Source organism: Hippocampus comes, unplaced genomic scaffold, assembly GCF_001891065.2.
Source record: "Hippocampus comes isolate QL1 unplaced genomic scaffold, H_comes_QL1_v1.1 scaffold234, whole genome shotgun sequence".
Classification (NCBI taxonomy): Eukaryota; Metazoa; Chordata; class Actinopteri; order Syngnathiformes; family Syngnathidae; genus Hippocampus; species Hippocampus comes.
In genome coordinates, this window is record NW_017805479.1 from 279,417 (window position 1) to 297,796 (window position 18,380).

General features: G+C 40.5%; 1 protein-coding gene across 1 annotated transcript in view; it reads right to left on the reverse strand.

Moving 5' to 3' along the window:
• Positions 1–18,380, reverse strand: part of kalrna (kalirin RhoGEF kinase a) — a 142,463-nt gene that overhangs the window by 25,162 nt on the left and 98,921 nt on the right. The window contains exons 39-43 of the mRNA XM_019875685.1: positions 12,722–12,800; positions 12,460–12,627; positions 2,148–2,354; positions 532–605; positions 275–421 (exon numbers count right to left, since the gene is read on the reverse strand). Coding sequence (XP_019731244.1) covers positions 275–421; positions 532–605; positions 2,148–2,354; positions 12,460–12,627; positions 12,722–12,800 — 675 coding nt within the window. The remainder of the gene's footprint in view (positions 1–274; positions 422–531; positions 606–2,147; positions 2,355–12,459; positions 12,628–12,721; positions 12,801–18,380) is intronic.

An 18,380-nucleotide genomic window follows, 5' to 3' on the forward strand; every position in this document is an offset into this window, starting at 1 on the left:
ATCACTTAGAAATCAACCTTTGTTGAGCCGATTTACCTATTTTGAATTGGCTCAACAAAATCTCACGAGTAATGAGCAAACAACCCAAAAAAAAACCCTAACGTGATATTATCGTTTATCGTGATAGTTTTTGGGAAAATTAATCATCCAAAAAAATGTTATTGTGACAGGTTTAGCGTCATCTCTGCATTCATATGTCTTTTCAAAGGGGAACTGCAGTATATTGGTACAGTGTTTAAAAAAAAAAAAAAATACTTTGTATTTTATGAGTCACCTTATCGTCCTGCGCTGAGGGGTCCTTGATAATCTCCATGGGAGGAGGCAGCGGGGTGTGCGCCTCCTCATCTTGCTCCTCCTCGCCACCGCTCTGCATGCCGGACGGTGCTTTGGAGAGGAGGTTACCCTCCTTGCCCAGGATGTGCTGAGGTGGGATAATAGGTGTCATTAATATAATCTAATTCCATGAGATAAAAATGAAACACAGAACAATATAGTAGTGAATACAGGAATTCTTTCTTCATGATTGGCTACCTCATCGATGATGTCTTCCTGCGGGTTAAGGTCAGGCTGGCCCTTCCTGCTCTCATCTCTTCCCGCCCCGGGACCTGTCAATCAATCAGTACACCTATGAGCTCATGACGCAGTGCCTGTTGAATTTAAATGATCGTGTATTATTTGTTTATTTATTTTACGAAGATAGCTCTTTTGTGTGTTCCGCCGAAGGATACACGGTCAGGAGATAACAAGGGCGCCTTTGTGTGCGTACGTCTTTGTGAGCAAAGACTACAAGCTAATGACCATCTAAATCATCTGAGCTGGGACGAGGCTCCCATGGAGTGTGGCTAACACTTTGTTTTAGAGTCAGCTGACATGAATGGATACGACATGTGACAGTAGCATGAGAAAGCAGTTTGGTGTCCAAATTGCTTTTAGAGTGCAGAAGTGCGCCCCATTGCTAGCTCCAGTGAGGGCTAGCTTGCTGGATTTTGTTTTCAGCAGGTGGAAACAGTATAGAGCCCTTTTCACACTACTTAAGAAAAAAAAAATCTCTAATTTCTGTCCCATGTTGTTGTTCTGTATGAAGCGGCAAAATGAACAAGTGGTCAGCAGTCTCACAGTACTCAGGTTTGGGGTTCAAATCCAGGCTTGGGCCTTCCTATTATGAGTGTGTGAATGGATCTTTTGTCTCTATGTGCCATGCGATTGACAGGCGGCCAGCCCAGTCCAGTTCACCTCTTGCACAAAGTCAGTTCGCGGACAGTTCAGTTCATCTGCGACACTAATCAATCTCAGCGTTATTGAAAATGAGTGGATGGAACTTCTGCATAAAAAGCATGTAAAGAGAATAGCAAACCTGGCAACTGTTTTGTCTTTGAAAGTATTTGGATGCCGCTTTTTCATTGTCTCTGTAGAAAACCTTTTCATTTTTCAAGAGTTTTTACATGTTATTGTTTTGTGTGAAGGGCATTAATGTTGAATGTGAGGGACAACGTCAACCAATCAATTTTTTGCCGTCAAAACTCATTTTGAAAGTCCCTTTCATAATTGCTTGCAAATGGTGATGTTTTTTACCTTTTACCATTATCACTGTTCTGACAGCACTGAAAATAAACTGGGGAACAAAGTTCAGCCGGCAAATTTTCCGCTTCTGAAGGTAGTTTTTACCCTATTTCCATGTTGCTATTTAGTTCAAATGGCACTGGCACACAATAGTCAACCAAAGCTAGCCATTGTGTCCAATTACTTTTTCCATTGATTTTTCACTGAAATTTTTTTCTGTACATGAGTACGTTGTTTGGGTAGACATGCACATACAATACAAAATCATTCGGCATACTGGATGTATTCTGATTTACTGCATGACATTTAATGCTGTACATACAGTATCTGAACTTGGTCACATTGGATGTAAATGATCTTGTTTGACTTTTAACTTTGTTGCTTTTAGTCAGGAGTTGTCACGCCTTATGCCCTTTCTGACGCAATCCACCCGAGGACTAGAGTAAAGGATCTTGCCGAGGGAACCAATTGGATGCTACCGTTCGACCTGCCTGGGACTCGATCACAAGTCAGGGATGCTACCTACTGAGCAATCTATTTCTTCACGATGGATGGAAATATACGTATCAGAATCGCGACATTCTTACCTGTCTTTTTCTGTTTGTTACTGGGGAGTTTCTTAACCGAGCTGCCGTGACTGAGGCGTCGGACGGGATTGGTCAGCCATTTCCGGAGCGTATTTCCAGAGCGTTTGGGTCCTGGCGAGTTGGACTGCAGTGAGCTGAGGGACGGCTGTGGCTGGAGGTTTGCCACAGACTCAGTCTTGCCATCAGAGCCACTTACAGGATAATTTTCTGAAGGAAAAAATAAAAATAGTTAACATTTTCAGGTGCATTTCCTGGTAGAGCACTTGTAGTATAACTGGAACTAAAAAAATATTATTCCAATGGTTGCTGAGCCAAAAGTAGCACGCCAGTACAAGATTTAGACAATACTTCTTCTCATGGTCGAGACACACAATGTTTCTCCGAAACTTCACATTTCTGAGGCAAAGTTCTTGTGGATGAAAATTTCAAATTTCATCCCTTAAGTAGTTTTGTTTTTAATTTTTGGGGGTGTTTTATAATAAACATCCATCCATCCATTTTCAACACCGCTTATCCAGAAGAGGGTGGTGGGGAGTTGGTGGAGCCTATCCCAGCTGACTTCGGAAGAAGGCAGGCTATCACCCTGAACTGGTCACCAGTCAGTCATAGGGCACATACACAGACAAATGACCTTTTCACACCAAATTTCATGTCTCTGAGTGGGAACCGATCCCAACGCTGCTGGCACACAAGTCCGGCGTGGGTACCACTACACCATCAGCGAACTTAAAATAAACCTATTTTCTTTATTCTACTTTAAATTTTTGTTTTATTAGTTCTAATGTTTTTGGGCTAATAGAGCAATCACTTTTAATCTTCCCACCGCGCTGCCACCCCCCAAATAAATAAGTAAATAAATAAATAAAGAAGTCCAAATTGGGAAATGACGGTAAATGTTTTTCACTGGCCGGTGATGTTGGGTATATTTGTTATCAAAGGAAACATGAAAGCAAAAATTTCCAGAATCCTCGAGTTTAGAGTGCTTGGTACAGTTGCCTGTATTCTTGGCCTTGCTCAACATGACCACAGGGTTTGCACAATTAATTCAAGCGTCAACACAAAACAAAAAGATGACAACCAGATTTCATTCACTATTGCGTAGTCTCACTGTTTCACCAGCTGTCATTCAGCTGAGGGAACAGGATGTGGAGAACATCGAAAGAAAAAAAAAAAAGTCAGCGTGTGTGTGTGTGTGTGTGTGTGTGTGTGTGTGTGTGTGTGTGTGTGTGTGTGTGTGTGTGTGTGTGTGTGTGTGTGTGTACAGAAATGTCCATGTGTCAGCAGTGCGGTGGATCAGCTGCGCTCACGCACACAGCTGGGAGCGAAGGGTTGCGGCCGTGTGCACAGTGCAAGTGTGTCTCAGACAGGAAATGAAAGTTCAAGGGTCAGGGGGATCGCCTGAGGTGTTCTGCGTGGAACAATACACAATTTTTTTCATTTCTTTTTTTTTTTTTTAATACCCTGAAGCTTCATGTGTTTCACGACTACTTATGCCTCTCAATCAGCTTTCTCTCTGCTTTGCTGAGCCTGCAGTAGGAGCTGCACTCGCACTAAAAGGATTTCATAGGAAGGAAGAAGTGCTCTTTAGGAAATGATTTTGTGCAATAATTATTATTTCATGAATTATGTTTTCTTTTATTGAACTGAGCAGAAAAGGTCACATCAAGTTCTAGTTGTGGTTCTAAGGTTATCTAAGGTTTTTTTTTTTTTGGTGACGGCATCACCCAAAAACCCCTCCCAAAAACAAACAAACAAAAAAAAAAGCACACACAAAATGAGTGACTGCTCTAAAAAAAAACTACAGTGCTTGATTTGAACATGTACACTGGAAAAAATGGTGTGTTGAATTTATTCAATTTTATTTCATAAAGTGTTTGCATTAAATAAAATCATCAGGATCCAGATACATTTTGTTATTAGTCGATACAGCTACTTAAAAAACGTATCTGGATCCAGAATTATTTTGTGCAGCCACTTGACAAAATAAAATTGAATAAATTCTACACAGCATTTTTTTCCAGTGGACATTGTTGGCACGTAATTAAAATGTGTTAAACTGGGATACCATTTTGATTATTTTTTAAGAAAAAAGGGGAAAATTACATTTCCAACATTTCCATCATGTGCACGTCAAATGCAAGTACTTTTTTCTCCAGCGTGTTTGTTGTTTTTACTTTTTTACCAATTCCACCGTTCATATCATGTTTAACCTTCTAGGACAGTTAGTGAAGTCCTGCACAATTCGATATATGGCTGCCTCACGCTTCTGAGGGGCATCACAAAAAGCCAAAGAAAACGAAAAACTGAGCAAGATTTGTGGATGCTTTATATGATACACACACACACACACACACACACACACACACACACACACACACACACACACACACACACACATTGAAGTTCTTACATTCGCTCAACACTTCACTAGTTACTCCCTTAAGTGCTGTTGTGCAAATATAGTGTCATGTGACTTGTGCGTATTCAGCAAAAGCCATGTTAGTGCTTGAGTGTCCTTGACAGTTGCTTGACAACACAAAACACACGCAGGCACCTACGCGCGTGAACAAAACTGACTGATAACGTTTCACTCCCCACGTATGACACTCAGTAGAGCGTGAACCTCCTCCAAGGCCAAAACCCCCTCTGAAACCAAGTTCAAAACTTTTGCCAAATTCTTCCAAAGTGAGTGGTGTGGAGCAGTTACATACTTAACGGCAGATCGGGGAAGTCTATTGGACTTTGATTTGCACAATCACAATGTTGGTGTAACACTGAGCAATAGGCCCACAATATTCCCACCTATGGAGAAATGTACAGAAACGGAAAGAACCAAGTTAGACGAAGCGGAACTAATAAGCTGCGTAGCTCCCACAAACAAACATGCACGCACCAACATCCACATTTCACTTCATTTGCGAGACTGTTTTATGCCTCTGTATCGGCTGCCGATGTGTTTAGCAAGTACAGTATCAGTTAACTTTTTAAATGTCCATGCGTGAGTGATAATATAAATGAGCTGAGGTTATTACAGTTATTCTCATTTATCGAGAAAAAAGAGGACAGAGTTTGAAGAGTGAGGAGTGTCGTCGGACACTAAAAGTCAGGTGAGATGGAACAACGGCGCTACTGTTGCGAGTCAACACAAAAGACAGACCGCGGACTGCTGCAGTGGCCGTCACTCACTCACTCTGAACAGAGCAGCCCTTTTGTCTCGTCCCAGCCCGCTCTCTATCATCCTCACAGCACACCCCTCTAGACAGCCGGTTTCACTCTGTAATTACCCCCCCCCCCACACACACACACACGCGCCCACGCAGTTCGAACACCCTGCCCGACACATCTGTGAATAGCTCCATTGACAACACACAGAGATCATTTCTCCACTTTTACCCCTTTTCCATCTCAAAAAGACTCGCTGCTGGTTCAGTGCGACAGCCAGTGCTGTGCTTAGTTGGTGCTTACTAAGTTCTTACGAAAAACATGTTTGGTTTTCCACCGACAAAGAACCAAGTAGGAACTACGTCATTACGTCATCGTTAAGCGTCCAAACGTCACTGCTTACGTCGGCGTGTACCTAAGAGCACCTGCGCTATTAATTATAATAATAATCATCATCATCATCATCATCATAATAATGCGCTGCTAGGCAACTTAGCATAGCATCAAGTATACTTTCATGTAGTATACGTATAACAGTCAGGGACATGCAATCAGCAAACACATATATCTTTCTTGATCATTGTAGATGATCACAAGGCTGGCTACAAGTTGGGGATCGCATGCTATCTGGGCACATCCGCGATCACTCTTCTGGTGGGACATAATTGTGCCGGAGTTCACCGTTCAGCAAAACTTCTGAGTGTCCAGGGAGTCATTCCTCTACATCTGCGATCATCATGATAACGACGCCCTGACATAGTTGTGGTGCCAGAGTCTGGCCTAACAAATAATTGGGGCAATCTTAAGCACCAGATTCAACCACCAGGGCTAGAGCGAGAGCCAGTTTCGGTGGTGGAAAAAGAAAGAACTGGTGATAACCTGGTCACTGGCCCGGAAATAGCACTAGCATAAATTCGGTGGAAAAGGGCCATTTGACTGCCAGCCAGATACAGTATTTAACCATTTACTTGGCTTTACAAAAACTTAAAAGGTGTGAACTGCACTTATCTACTAAATTACCGTATTTTCCACATTATAAGGCGTTTCTGAGTATAAGGCGCATCTTCATTGAATGGCCTATTTTAAAACTGTTTTCATTTATAGGGCGCACCGCGTTAAAAGGTGCATGGAATAGAAGCTACAATAGTGGCTGTGGTTACATTATGCATCCACTAGATAGAGCTACACTAAAGGGAATACAATACAGCTTTATTCATGTAGAGCTTTCAAAATAGCTGCAGCGGTAACAAAGCGCTTTACAGAACATTTAAAATAGCAAAGAAATCAGATTATTGATCCATACATAAGGCACATCGGACTAAAAGGCGCACTGTCAGCTTTTGAGAAAATTGAATGCTTTTAAGTGCGCCTTATAGTGCGAAATATGGTACTTAAATCCAACAAGGAGCTCAGATTTTACATTGGCATGGACATTTTTTTAAAGAATAAACTAAATTTTCTAAAATTTGTCAGTGATGGGATCAAGGCACCAGCAGGTCTTGAGTGATCTAACTGGGTCTTCAACATGGCCTCTTAAAGTTGCACCATGGCAGAAGACCGTGTCAACTGGGGCGCTTGATGCTGACACTGCACTTTCCCTATGTACGCTAGGCAAGGCAAGGTAGGGCATATTTAGCCACAAATTAGCTCACTGCAAACAGCTTCCACCATTCTCCGGACTTGTTTGATGGGCTTGTGGTTCCAAACCAATCTCATCTAGGCGTGCCTTTATGGGTCTTGCTTTGCGCAGTAAGGGAGAAAAGGGACTTCCCCAAAACTTTCCTACAATCTTGGAAACATATAAAGGCAGCCCAAATGTCCATTCATCCATCCATTTTCAGTTCCGCTTATCCTCACAAGCGTTGCAGGCGTGCTGGAGCCTATCCCAGCTGTCTTCGGGCAGTAGACAGGGTACACCCTGAACTGGTTGCCAGCCAGTCGCAGCGCACACATAGACAAACACTCACACTCACACCTCGGGACAATTTAGTGTGTTCCCTTAACCTACCATGCATGTTTTTGGAATGTGGAAGGAAACCGGAGTACCCGGAGAAAACTCATGCAGAGAACATGCAAACTCCACACAGGAAGGCCGGAGCCGGAATCAAACCCTGCACCTCTGCACTGTGAGGCCGACACGCTAACCAGTCGACCAGCGGGCGACCCAGCCCAAATGTTTAAAAAAATAAACAAATAAATCATAAGAATGAAGTGATGGAGTCCAACTTCAGTTCTTCAAGTGACTGCCTAAGAGTCCGGTGTACATCCCGCTTCCTATCCAAGAAAAAAAAAACTGAAAAATGACTCGATAGTCCATTCTCTGAATGACTGACTAATTGATTAAGACAAGCCCTCAAAATCTATCTCTTCATGACTAACATTTAAACCCTATACATATTATAAACCTGTTATATAAATTATCCTATATATGAGACATTTAATTTTTATGTTTGGGACTCAAATTATTATTATCATTATTATTTTATGGGGTATAATATGTCATTGAAACTGCTGTTATTTTCTTGAGTTAAACATATGCTTCCTTGCCTGATGAATACGTGCGATCAGTCCTGTCATGGTTGACATTCAAGTTTATGCTTGTGTTTCGAGAATGCAAAATGGAGTTGTGCAAGGAATGCCAATGTCGGGATTGCTGTGTCTTCTTATCACTGATTTGAAAAAAATGATGGGAGGAGTAAAAGCAGTCGAGTCAGTAGTTAAAAAGGTTGCTCAAGTCAAACCCAGGATGTCTCCATGATGAGGCCGATGTGCTAATTACGACACTACGGTTTGATATGAACATGAAATACATTAAAAGAGGAACATTTAAAAATAAAGCTCGATAACTTGCTTTCACTCTTGGTAGGTAATCAAAAGAGGAACTTTTATCAGGCTCAGTCGTAGTCCAGGGAACTTTGAGCAGTAAACAGTCACTTGAACATGTTGAGTTATGATAATATCAGCTAGATAAAGTGCTGATATATGTTGGCATGTTGCCTTTCAAGACTTTGCAAATTAGGCTGAGCCAGCACCTATCGTTCTCATATTTCTTCAGTAATGCATATTCCATCGGGCGACTGCAATTTATAAATCCTCCTCATATATGTTGCTGTGTGGTTACTGGCAGTTCTTGTGATGACATCACATATCTTCTGACAAACAAGCATTTTACGGTGTAGAATGAGTCATTAAAAATCACGCGCAAGAAAACGGGAAATCTATTCTTATTGCGCAAACAAAAATTTTTGTCATGATTGCTGCGAGCAAACATTTTTTTCCCCTAAGTGGCCACTCCCATTAATGAGATCAGATATAGCTAGGGTGTCATTTATTTTCTGTAAAGTCTCAGGTGAGCTGTTTTATGGGATTGAGACTGTCACCATTTGACGCTGATGAACTCTCAACACACAGCCACAGATTTTTGCTAGCTTGGCTGTGTGCAAACCAGTACAACCGGTTCAGCCACATACAGTAGCAATCTCGCACAGTCACGGGCCAAAGTCCGCTGCGGTTGTCCGCACAAAGCCACAAAGTTAACGTTTAGCTGGCATGTTGACCCACACGATAAACCATTGTGCATACCCAAACTGCTTTTATTGGACTGACAAATCAAAGAATCAGACTGAGGGTTTTTGTTTGGTTTTTTTTAAAATCCCGAGGGAGAGTGTGTGTCTTCAAAAAGCAATGATGCAAATATTTTATTGAAGAGGAGACTGAGGGCCTCAAGAACACGGGTCACTGCAGCAAAGCGGGGACTGTGGAGCAAAATGATGTCGAGTCTAAAAAAATAAATAACAGGCTAAGCTAATGGAAGCATTGGTGCTTATGTTTTGTTAATTCTAGTCGTGTATTTTCAGATGCTATTCAGAGAAGAGAATGAGGGCAGCTGCAGCAGTGTGGAGACTGTTGAGTAGAACACTCAACATATGTGTGAGTTTTTTTGTTGTTGCCATTTTCAAACATTTTTCGTCAAATGTTACAATCTTCTTATTCTCTCATTGTTCTCTGTATCTTCTGCTCTAATTTTTCTCTGCCTCTTACATGGCAGCATCCTTCGCCCGATATATATACACACACCACGTGTCAATACTCTCACTCTGGCCTCTCTGGCCTTGTCTCCAAACCTTCCAGCTTGTGCTCCCCCTTTGATGAGCTCAATCCTGATCGTGCCTGAGCTCAGATGCTTTTTCAAAAATATAAATCAATTAAAACTCAAAATTGTAATTCTCATAATTGCTTGAGAGCTGGCTGACTTCCATAAGAATCAATAGCAGGTAACAAAAAAAAAACAAAAAAAACTTTCAGTTCAACAGAAGGACCTGCATGGTCCAACAAGTGCGCTCATTTCTTAACAGTTCTGAAAAATCGCTCATGCTGCTAAACCTACACACTCGCACACACACGCATTTTTGTTTGTCGGGACCAGTAGAAATGTGCTCAGAATGAAGGTGCGGTCAAAGGCTTGTTGAGACAGAAAGACAAGAACACACACCGTCACATGTAGACAGTCAGAAATGAGTAGATGCTCTCTAATAAGGTGGAAGGACATCATCCTAAAATCGTCCTTATGTAGACCAATCAAACTGTAAAGTTAAATAAAAGGTAAGCTGTCAAAGATCGAGAGATGAGCAACTACACACGTAACTTCCGCGCTCCACTCCAATGTCACACATTCCACAAAGTCATCGTGGTTATTCTTGAAGTTTTGGTTTCATTTTTTTACACATGTGCAGACACACAGAGACGCACACGCCCAAACAAATTCAGCTCACCTGTGCAGCAGCAACAGCAGTGGTCAAAGATCCATCTGCAGCAATGCCAGCCTCGCTTCATTGTCATACACACACATACACACACACAAGCACACACACATACACACAGGGATGCACACGCAATTTATGCTACATTTAAACACCTGTATCTCTCACGCACACACAAAGGCATATTGTACAAGTTCAGGCAGCCAGACTGAGAGCGGACTGAGATTGAGAGAGGAGTAGTAGAAAGTGGAGGGAGGAGGAGGGAGAGGAGGAGCTCTGTCTCCCTCCTTTAAGCAGCACAAATCAAGTTTCATTTTCAGCCACCATTCATCGGTACTTCGTGCATTTAACCCTTTCATGCACCCTGTAACCTGATAACATGATAAACTGTCCACTCTAGTCACCGCCGTCCCTTCAGGGGTTAAAGTAAAAAAATAAAATAAAATAAAAAACGAAATTGACACACCACATAGTGTAGTGTTGTGAACAAATTTGAAGAAAATTTGTAGAAAAAAAAAACATTGCGAAAAAAAAACATTCATAGCCCCTTGTAAGGAAACAAAATATATACAAGACATAAAAGTGAGAATATCCTTCAATAATTTACATTTCCACATTTAATCCAGAGTCTAAAGCGCTTAAATGCAACGAGTGAAGTGCATTCCATATTTTCAAAGTGCTGCAGTTTCTAACAATTATACATTTTCCAAATATAAAGTAAGTGAGGATCAAAATTTGCAAGAAAGTACTGAGTAGATATGACGAGCCCAGATGTTAAAGCTCGTACAGGCACAGTGTTGCTGCATTCCGTGTTCGTGGACGTCAACCCAAAATAAAATCAAGGATGCATTTTCTGTATTACTGTAACAGTACTGTATACGCTTTCGTGTTGATAAAAAAAAGTATGCTTCATGAAATTTGGTCGTGAAAATTAGTTTTGCTTTTGTAACAAGTTAAGAGCACTTGGGTCACTACACTAACATTCACATTAGCGTTAGCATTCAGCGACATATGTAGGGTGGGCCAAATCAAGGTGTGTAACAAAAACTGGTGTGAACCGGAAAATCTTTTTTGCAATAAAACGAAATGCTACAAAACAATTTTTTAATTTATGTCATTTTGGAACAAAAACAACATAATTTCTGAAATACGTGCGTAAATGTGGTAAGTTTAATTCTTGGGCATGTTTGGGTGGCAGCCAACAAAAATATTGTAATATCTCAAACCCAACAAGAGAGGTCAGTGTTGGTAAGATTACCTGGAAGTTACCAGTAGTTGTTAAAAATAAAACACACACACACACACACACACACACACACACACACACACACTAAGGGTAAAAGTATTGGGACAGGGCCAATACATTCGAGTTATTGTGTCCAACTGTATGTTTCTAACTTCGTGGGAATAATTTTGGGAAGATCTTTTTCTTTTCCCAGTGTACAAAATAAGGTTGACACTTTGTAAATGTGTAGTCGGGAAAGATACGATAGTACTTTTGTTCTCACAAGAATTTTAAACATTTTTTTGTTCAGTGTGTCCCAAATAGTTCTTCATAATGTCATTTTTATACATATTTTGTAGATGTAGTATGATATTGTTTTATAGCAATATACTGAGTCATGCACTGGGTTGTCAAACACATGCAAATTATGTGTGAACCCGCAGTTGACACAAGCCGGGTTATTATTTGCTTGAGGTGTGAAAATGTGTTCCTATGAAGATTAATGTTGGAGAATCTTGTTGAACCGACCTGAGGAGTTCACGAACACTTCGTCGTCAAGGAAACGTTTGATCATGTTCAGTTTTTTTGCCGCGGGTAATTCCGCTTTATGCTTGCGTGACAACGAAAAATGTTACAAAATGAGATGAGCATCTACAACGTGACTTAGCTTTAGCACACAAACTTGTCATTAGTTTTATTGGTTTGAATAGAAAGAGTGGTTAAACTTATTTTGTACGACAAAGACACAAAAAAATTAAATTTGTGAGGCAGATGAGTACTATGCTATGCCTTTAATATAATGTTAAATAGTACTTTACTGATTTTACATATTGATAAACTGTTTAACATCATTTTTAACACTTGTATGACCAAATTGAGATGTGCGAGGCGACATGGATCAAATTTGTTCTGCCTTCCCAATTATAGTGTTGAAGTGAACCGTCTTTCGGTTTAAGAAAGATTAACATTTAAAAAAAAATTGTTTTAATACTTGACGATGACAGTTAATGTTCAAACTGACATCAGCGATGTGAGCCATTTTCATGTTTCTCCATCATTATTTTCAGTCATTTTTGTTGTTGTTGATATTGGTTAACTTATTTTTACATTGGTACATTTTTATATATACTGTATGTCGTATATAAGGTAAAAAAAATCTGCTTACCTTTCCCTGAGTTAAAGAAGCAGTCCATTTCCACACTGGAGCGCGAGTGGGACACACACAGTGCTGAACTGGGTACCAGACCTTCCTGAGGTGGGCTGCGGTCAGTCGTCCGAACCAGACACCAGCCGGGCCGCTCGCTGGGCCTCTCCAGCAGCTCCACTGTCTGGCCTGAAGTGAGAGAGACAGAGACAAGTAGTCATCACAAAACATCGTCAAGAAAACACACAATCAGAAGTTGACGAGTCCATGGGCAGATGCTTACCGGTACTGACAGATATCTCACTGCTACATCCTGCTGTAAAGTCCTGCAGGATCACCGTCAATTCACAACCACCAGAGAGCTGCAGACAGAAAAACAGGTGAGAAACATAGCAGCAGCTAACAGAACAATGCAGAAAAAGACTGAATTGGGAGTGAGGCCAATGGTTGTGTCGTGATTCACAAAGGTGACCATCACAATCAACCTGCGATTGACTGACGATCAGTCTGGGGTACAGTGAGCCTGTCCGCACTCTGGGCTGCAATGTGAAAATGCATTTGATCTTATAATGATTCACATAGGTCACAAAGGGATGGGTCGGGTCAAACTCAATGCTCCATTCACAATCTCACTGTGACTGACTAGCAACCAACGAAGGTACTTCTCTGCTTTTCACTCACACAGCCAGCTGGAATTGAATGTCACTGTTATTTTAGTGCCTCGCATAGTGAACTTGGTATAGGGTTGATTCCCAGAATTAGCCCCATTCACATTTGCCCTGTGATTGTCACAATCCCATGTACCAAGTGAAGTCCACTTCAAAAATGAAATTGGTCGTGTACTATAATTGTTCATAAAGCTGACTTGACATGCCATTGATTACCACTCACTGTGCTGTTCACATTCACAAACACCCTGTGACTGATAGAATACCCGTCCAGGGTATTGCACACCAAGTCTTGATTTTCAACGACAATAAATCTGACATTTTGCTTCATTTGATGGGCAAAAAGCTTTCACTTATCAGTCTTATGCCACAGAGCTGCCACCAGGTGGAATACTGAACAACAATACAACGAAGTAAACGATTTTCGGAGTCATCCTACTTTGCAAACCTACGGTGCAAAATCAAAATTAACAGTACATGTACATGAAAATGAATAAATAATGAATACTACGACTTTTGTAAATAATAAACAAACTACAAACCTGTATTTTTTTTTTTATATTCCCCCCCCCCAAAAAAAAAACACCTGATGCAGGGGAGTGTGTACTCCTTCAAACTACACAAGCGTATCAGTTTGCATTTTTAGCCTCATCCAAAAAGAAAAAGAAGAAGAAGAATAAAACCAACAGATTTTTACATTTTTCCGATCACTGAGTGGCGGAGACTATCTCAAGATACTTTGTTGGGCTGCTAATGTCACCTGCACCTAGCTTGTCGGTAGGTTGAGGCGAGACAGCTACCTATAGCAAATTTAGCAACAAACTTGGGCTGACTCCAACTGCCTGCTAAATATGTTGCAGTTTCGCTCCTATCTCAATCGTCACAGCCTCCATCATCTCACCTCCGTGGCGGTGAATAATCTACTCAAGTATTGTTCTCATAAACGGATTACAAGGAGTAATTAACATAGGGAAAGCCAGAGAAGTCACGCTAATTGCTAAGCTAATTTCACATCATTGTGAAAGACCGGAATTAAAAGTGCTTGAGTGACTGAGTACACTTCACAGAGGCCTTGCTGGAACTGCGTTAAAGTGCAACGTATCCAACTTTGAAGAGCAAAATAGCAGGCAATTTAATAAGTGTCAGGATAGAAAATAAATACAGAATAATGCTACACAAACAGCTAAACAGGAAAAGTTACAGCACCCTTTACATCAGCCGTGAGGCGTGTACAGGATGAATAAATTTCTATTAATATTGAGGATAAGAGATTCAGAAAATTGATGTATATAAAATGCTTATAATATAACAAATGCAATTTGTTTTCACAATACAGAGTTTTGATATTGACTTTTTTGATCCGCACAATAAATGTTCTCAAAATTGCATTAGCATAGGGCTAATGTTTTTAATTATTATTATTTTTCATCAATTAATCCTTTACAAACATTATTGTTTATGCTTCTTATTTAGATTGATAACTGCGTTTGTGCAAAGATTCTAGGCTACTTTGCCTTCGTTTACAATTGATAATTTTATATAGCCGCAATACTGGATGCATTTTTCATTTGATACAGATCTGTTTAATGTCACTTCAAAACAAAGTGAGAAAAGGTAAGCAGTCATAGTGTGCTGTATCATTCTTTATAGAACAACTGAAAATATGTCGTAGTATATTGTTATCATGATATAAAATGGCGTACATCGTGATTTTTTTTTTTTTTCCATATTGCCCTGCGCTACTGATCGGTGAGACTTTCTCATCAACTGATCAATTTTGAGAATGAAATGGCTTACATTTCTACAGTCTATACAATGTAGCTTTACCTGTTGCTTTGCATATCTGACATTTTATGACCCAAAAGTGGCGTAAATTACTTGCAACTACCAATGTTCACGTGTCACCACCCTAGGTCATGATTAGCATCAATGTTGACACAGAAAATGAAGTCATCCGTGTTCAAGCAACATAGCCAAACAAACACGTGCTTCTTGAAATTCAGAAAAGAAAAAGCCTTGCAGTGTCTTTGGAGTTGGAGACTCAATCCCTGGCCATTGCAACCTTGTCGAAGTGCCCTTGAGCAAGATACTGAACCCCCAGTTGCTCCTGATGCTGCGTCATCAGTAGGTAAATGAGGAAACAGTATAAAGCGCTTTGAGTACCAAAGGTAGAAAATCGCTATATAACTGACAGCCCATTTACCATTTACGGTTCCTGCAAAGTCACATATGGTGCATGCAGGCTTTCAGAGCAGGACACTTGTCTCACTGCAAACACAGCTAACGAGATGCAAAGCTAACATTTACTTTTCAGATGCTGTCTGAAAACACATTGAGGATGCAAAACATTTGCTTCTCCTTTAAAAATGTCAGCTTGAGTGTGTGTGTGTGTGTGCTTGTTAATGTGCACAAGCAACCGGGTTTAAGGTCGCATAGCAACAGCGAGCCAGGCTACTCCACAGCTGCAGGTTACTTTATACCTGACGACAACAACAAGACAAAGCAGGTGTCTTGACTTATGCTACTCCGGCTGACTGTAGCACCCTCAGTATCTTTTATATGCTAAATATTGAAACTTAATTATACAAAGCACAACAGCCCCTTGACTTATGAATATCTCAAATAGTATGTTCCAAATAGAGTTTTTCGATTTTCGAGCCTTTGACTGGCCCAATTTTTGCTGTGGATTGACTCCAAATTTGAATTGCGGTAGAAGCAAGGTTCTGCTGCTGCTCGATTGAAAAAAAAAAGTGAGAGCTACAGTTAGTGATGCATTTTGAGCCGGACAAACAGTCAAACACACAAAAACAAAATGAAAATCCGTGCAAGGAGGAAACCACTCACTCTCAAAACTTTTACACCACCAAAAAAAGAGTTCCAAGTACCACTATAATAACCAACATTTAAATACAATAGTGCAGTAGAACTATGTGTTCATGAAAAATATTATTATTGCAAGTCACTGGAATATTCTGCACAGTTTGAACATTGGCACTGTACAGGAAAATCGTACTAAAACGTTAAATATAACTGAACTGTGCTTGGGTAGAGATTTTTTCAATTAGCATTTGAATGAGTCCGACTACCACGACTAGTACTAGTACCACACTTTGAGAATCACTCAAAGTAACTCCATACCCCTGATTTCCCTGATCTATCTCGCTAGCTAGCTTGCTAGCTAGCTTGCTAGCTACACAGTGTCAAGTTCAGTGCTTTAAAGTGCAGTCCACATGTTTATATATTACTTCCTGAAGGGGATAAAATCCTAGATAAATTCATATTACTGTTGTACTCTGATTTGTGATTTCGTGACTTAATTTAAACCACTCTTTTTTCATATTGGCTTTATAGTGAAAGCGAAAAAGACCGCAAGTCAAATGCAAAGTACCTTAACAACTCTAACTAAAGCCGACTGACTTTTATAATGATTCATGGTCCGTCTGCTTTCATTTTCGTGCAAGCTTAACGTAGAAGATCAAAAGATTTATGTATCATAAATCTGACAATGTTTATTATAATAAGGGTTCATCAATTGCTTGTGTTTGTTAAAAAAGAGGAATAAGACCTTGAAAAAAATAATTGCATACTGAATCGCAATTGTAAAATTGACGGAAAATAATCGCAATTAACGGTGGATTATTTCTCACAATCGTCCAGTCCTCATCGACAGTCAAAAATGATCATCTTTTTTTCTGGTTGCTGCTTCCAATCTGATCAAACACTCGTGTTTGTTGTCAGTGGGCGTTCCTTGTTGTTATCTGTCATGTGATTGCACACAACAGGAAGCACACGTGCGCGCGCAACCGGCTTGTGAGGGTCATATGCTTCAAGGGTGCAGCGTGACAGCAGCACAGTGAATGAAATTGCTTGCCGTACAATCACACCATTGATTTTATTTATCGCGCTCATGGCTTTCTGCACAGTAAAGTCTTTGAGTGACCACCATCGCATATGCTTGTCTGCTAAATGAGTTTCTGTTTATCAGCAAAAGCAACAAGCATCTGAATGAATGAATCAGCACTTCGTGACACGTTGGGAGGGGGATTTCCAAAAAACTTGGGATGGTCTGGGTTAGCAGCGCCAACCATGACGTGTTTTTCCCGCTATGACCTCACAGTTTGGGACAGCCCATGTTAACCCATCACCACAGCCGCCGTTAGACAGTCACGTGATCAGAAGTGGTGGGGCATGAATCCCATTTTGCACCCCTCAAGTATCACCTTACTGCTGACACAGCATGTCTTTCATTTTGTGAGGGTTTCAGTGTGTGTGGGGGGTGGGGAGGAGGGGTGGGGGGAGGCTCAGTTAGCGCAGCAACTACAAACATGTGAAAGAGGACAAGAACGAAGCAACTATGTGATCTACACTCCTTATTCACTTCAATGATAATAGGCCATGTCTACTCACCAAAAAAAAAAAAAAAACGGTTTCATGCTTTTGTCGGCATGTAAGATGTACTTAAAGCCATTACATATTGACTATTTTGCAAAACAGATGCCACTACAGCAGTGGTTCTTAACCTGGGTTCGATCACACCCCAGGGGTTCGGTGAGTCGGTCTCAGGGGTTCGACGGAACCTCTGCCATCGAGGGTAAGACACACGTGACTCAACATGTCAATTAGTTATGACACACCCGCTTGTCCATCACTGGCTGCAGATGATCACATTACATTGCTTGTCCAATCAGTGCTGTGGGAAATTTAGTTCGCGTTGTAGTCAACGTGTAACTGTCGTGATAGTACATCGTACAATTAAAAAGTATACTTATCTCTTGACATTTTATTCATTTTTTCAGTTTTTAATAAATGCGTTTTTTAATATCTTGAACTTGTAAAAAATATATATATTTATTTTTCACTCATGGTGAATGTGCATATTAACTAGTTGGATTCGGTACCTCTAAAAAGGTTAAGAACCACTGCACTCCAGATACTGTATTGTGCATTATTATGTCATTGGAATCATTTCTTGTGAAATATATCACCACCATCAGGTTCTCGTGGAGGCTGACGATCACAGCCACTGATATCTAAGGCAATAAATAAATAAATAAATAAAACAAATCTGATATTGAGTAGGTCCTCTGCAGTACTTGGTGCTATAATGTGGCAGTTTCACTCATCAGCAAATCATCTTTGTTCACATTTTTTTTTGTCTTACTGTTAAATTAGATTTTACAACTTCACACACACACACACACACACACACACACACACACACACACACACACACACACACACACACACACACACACACACACACACACACACACA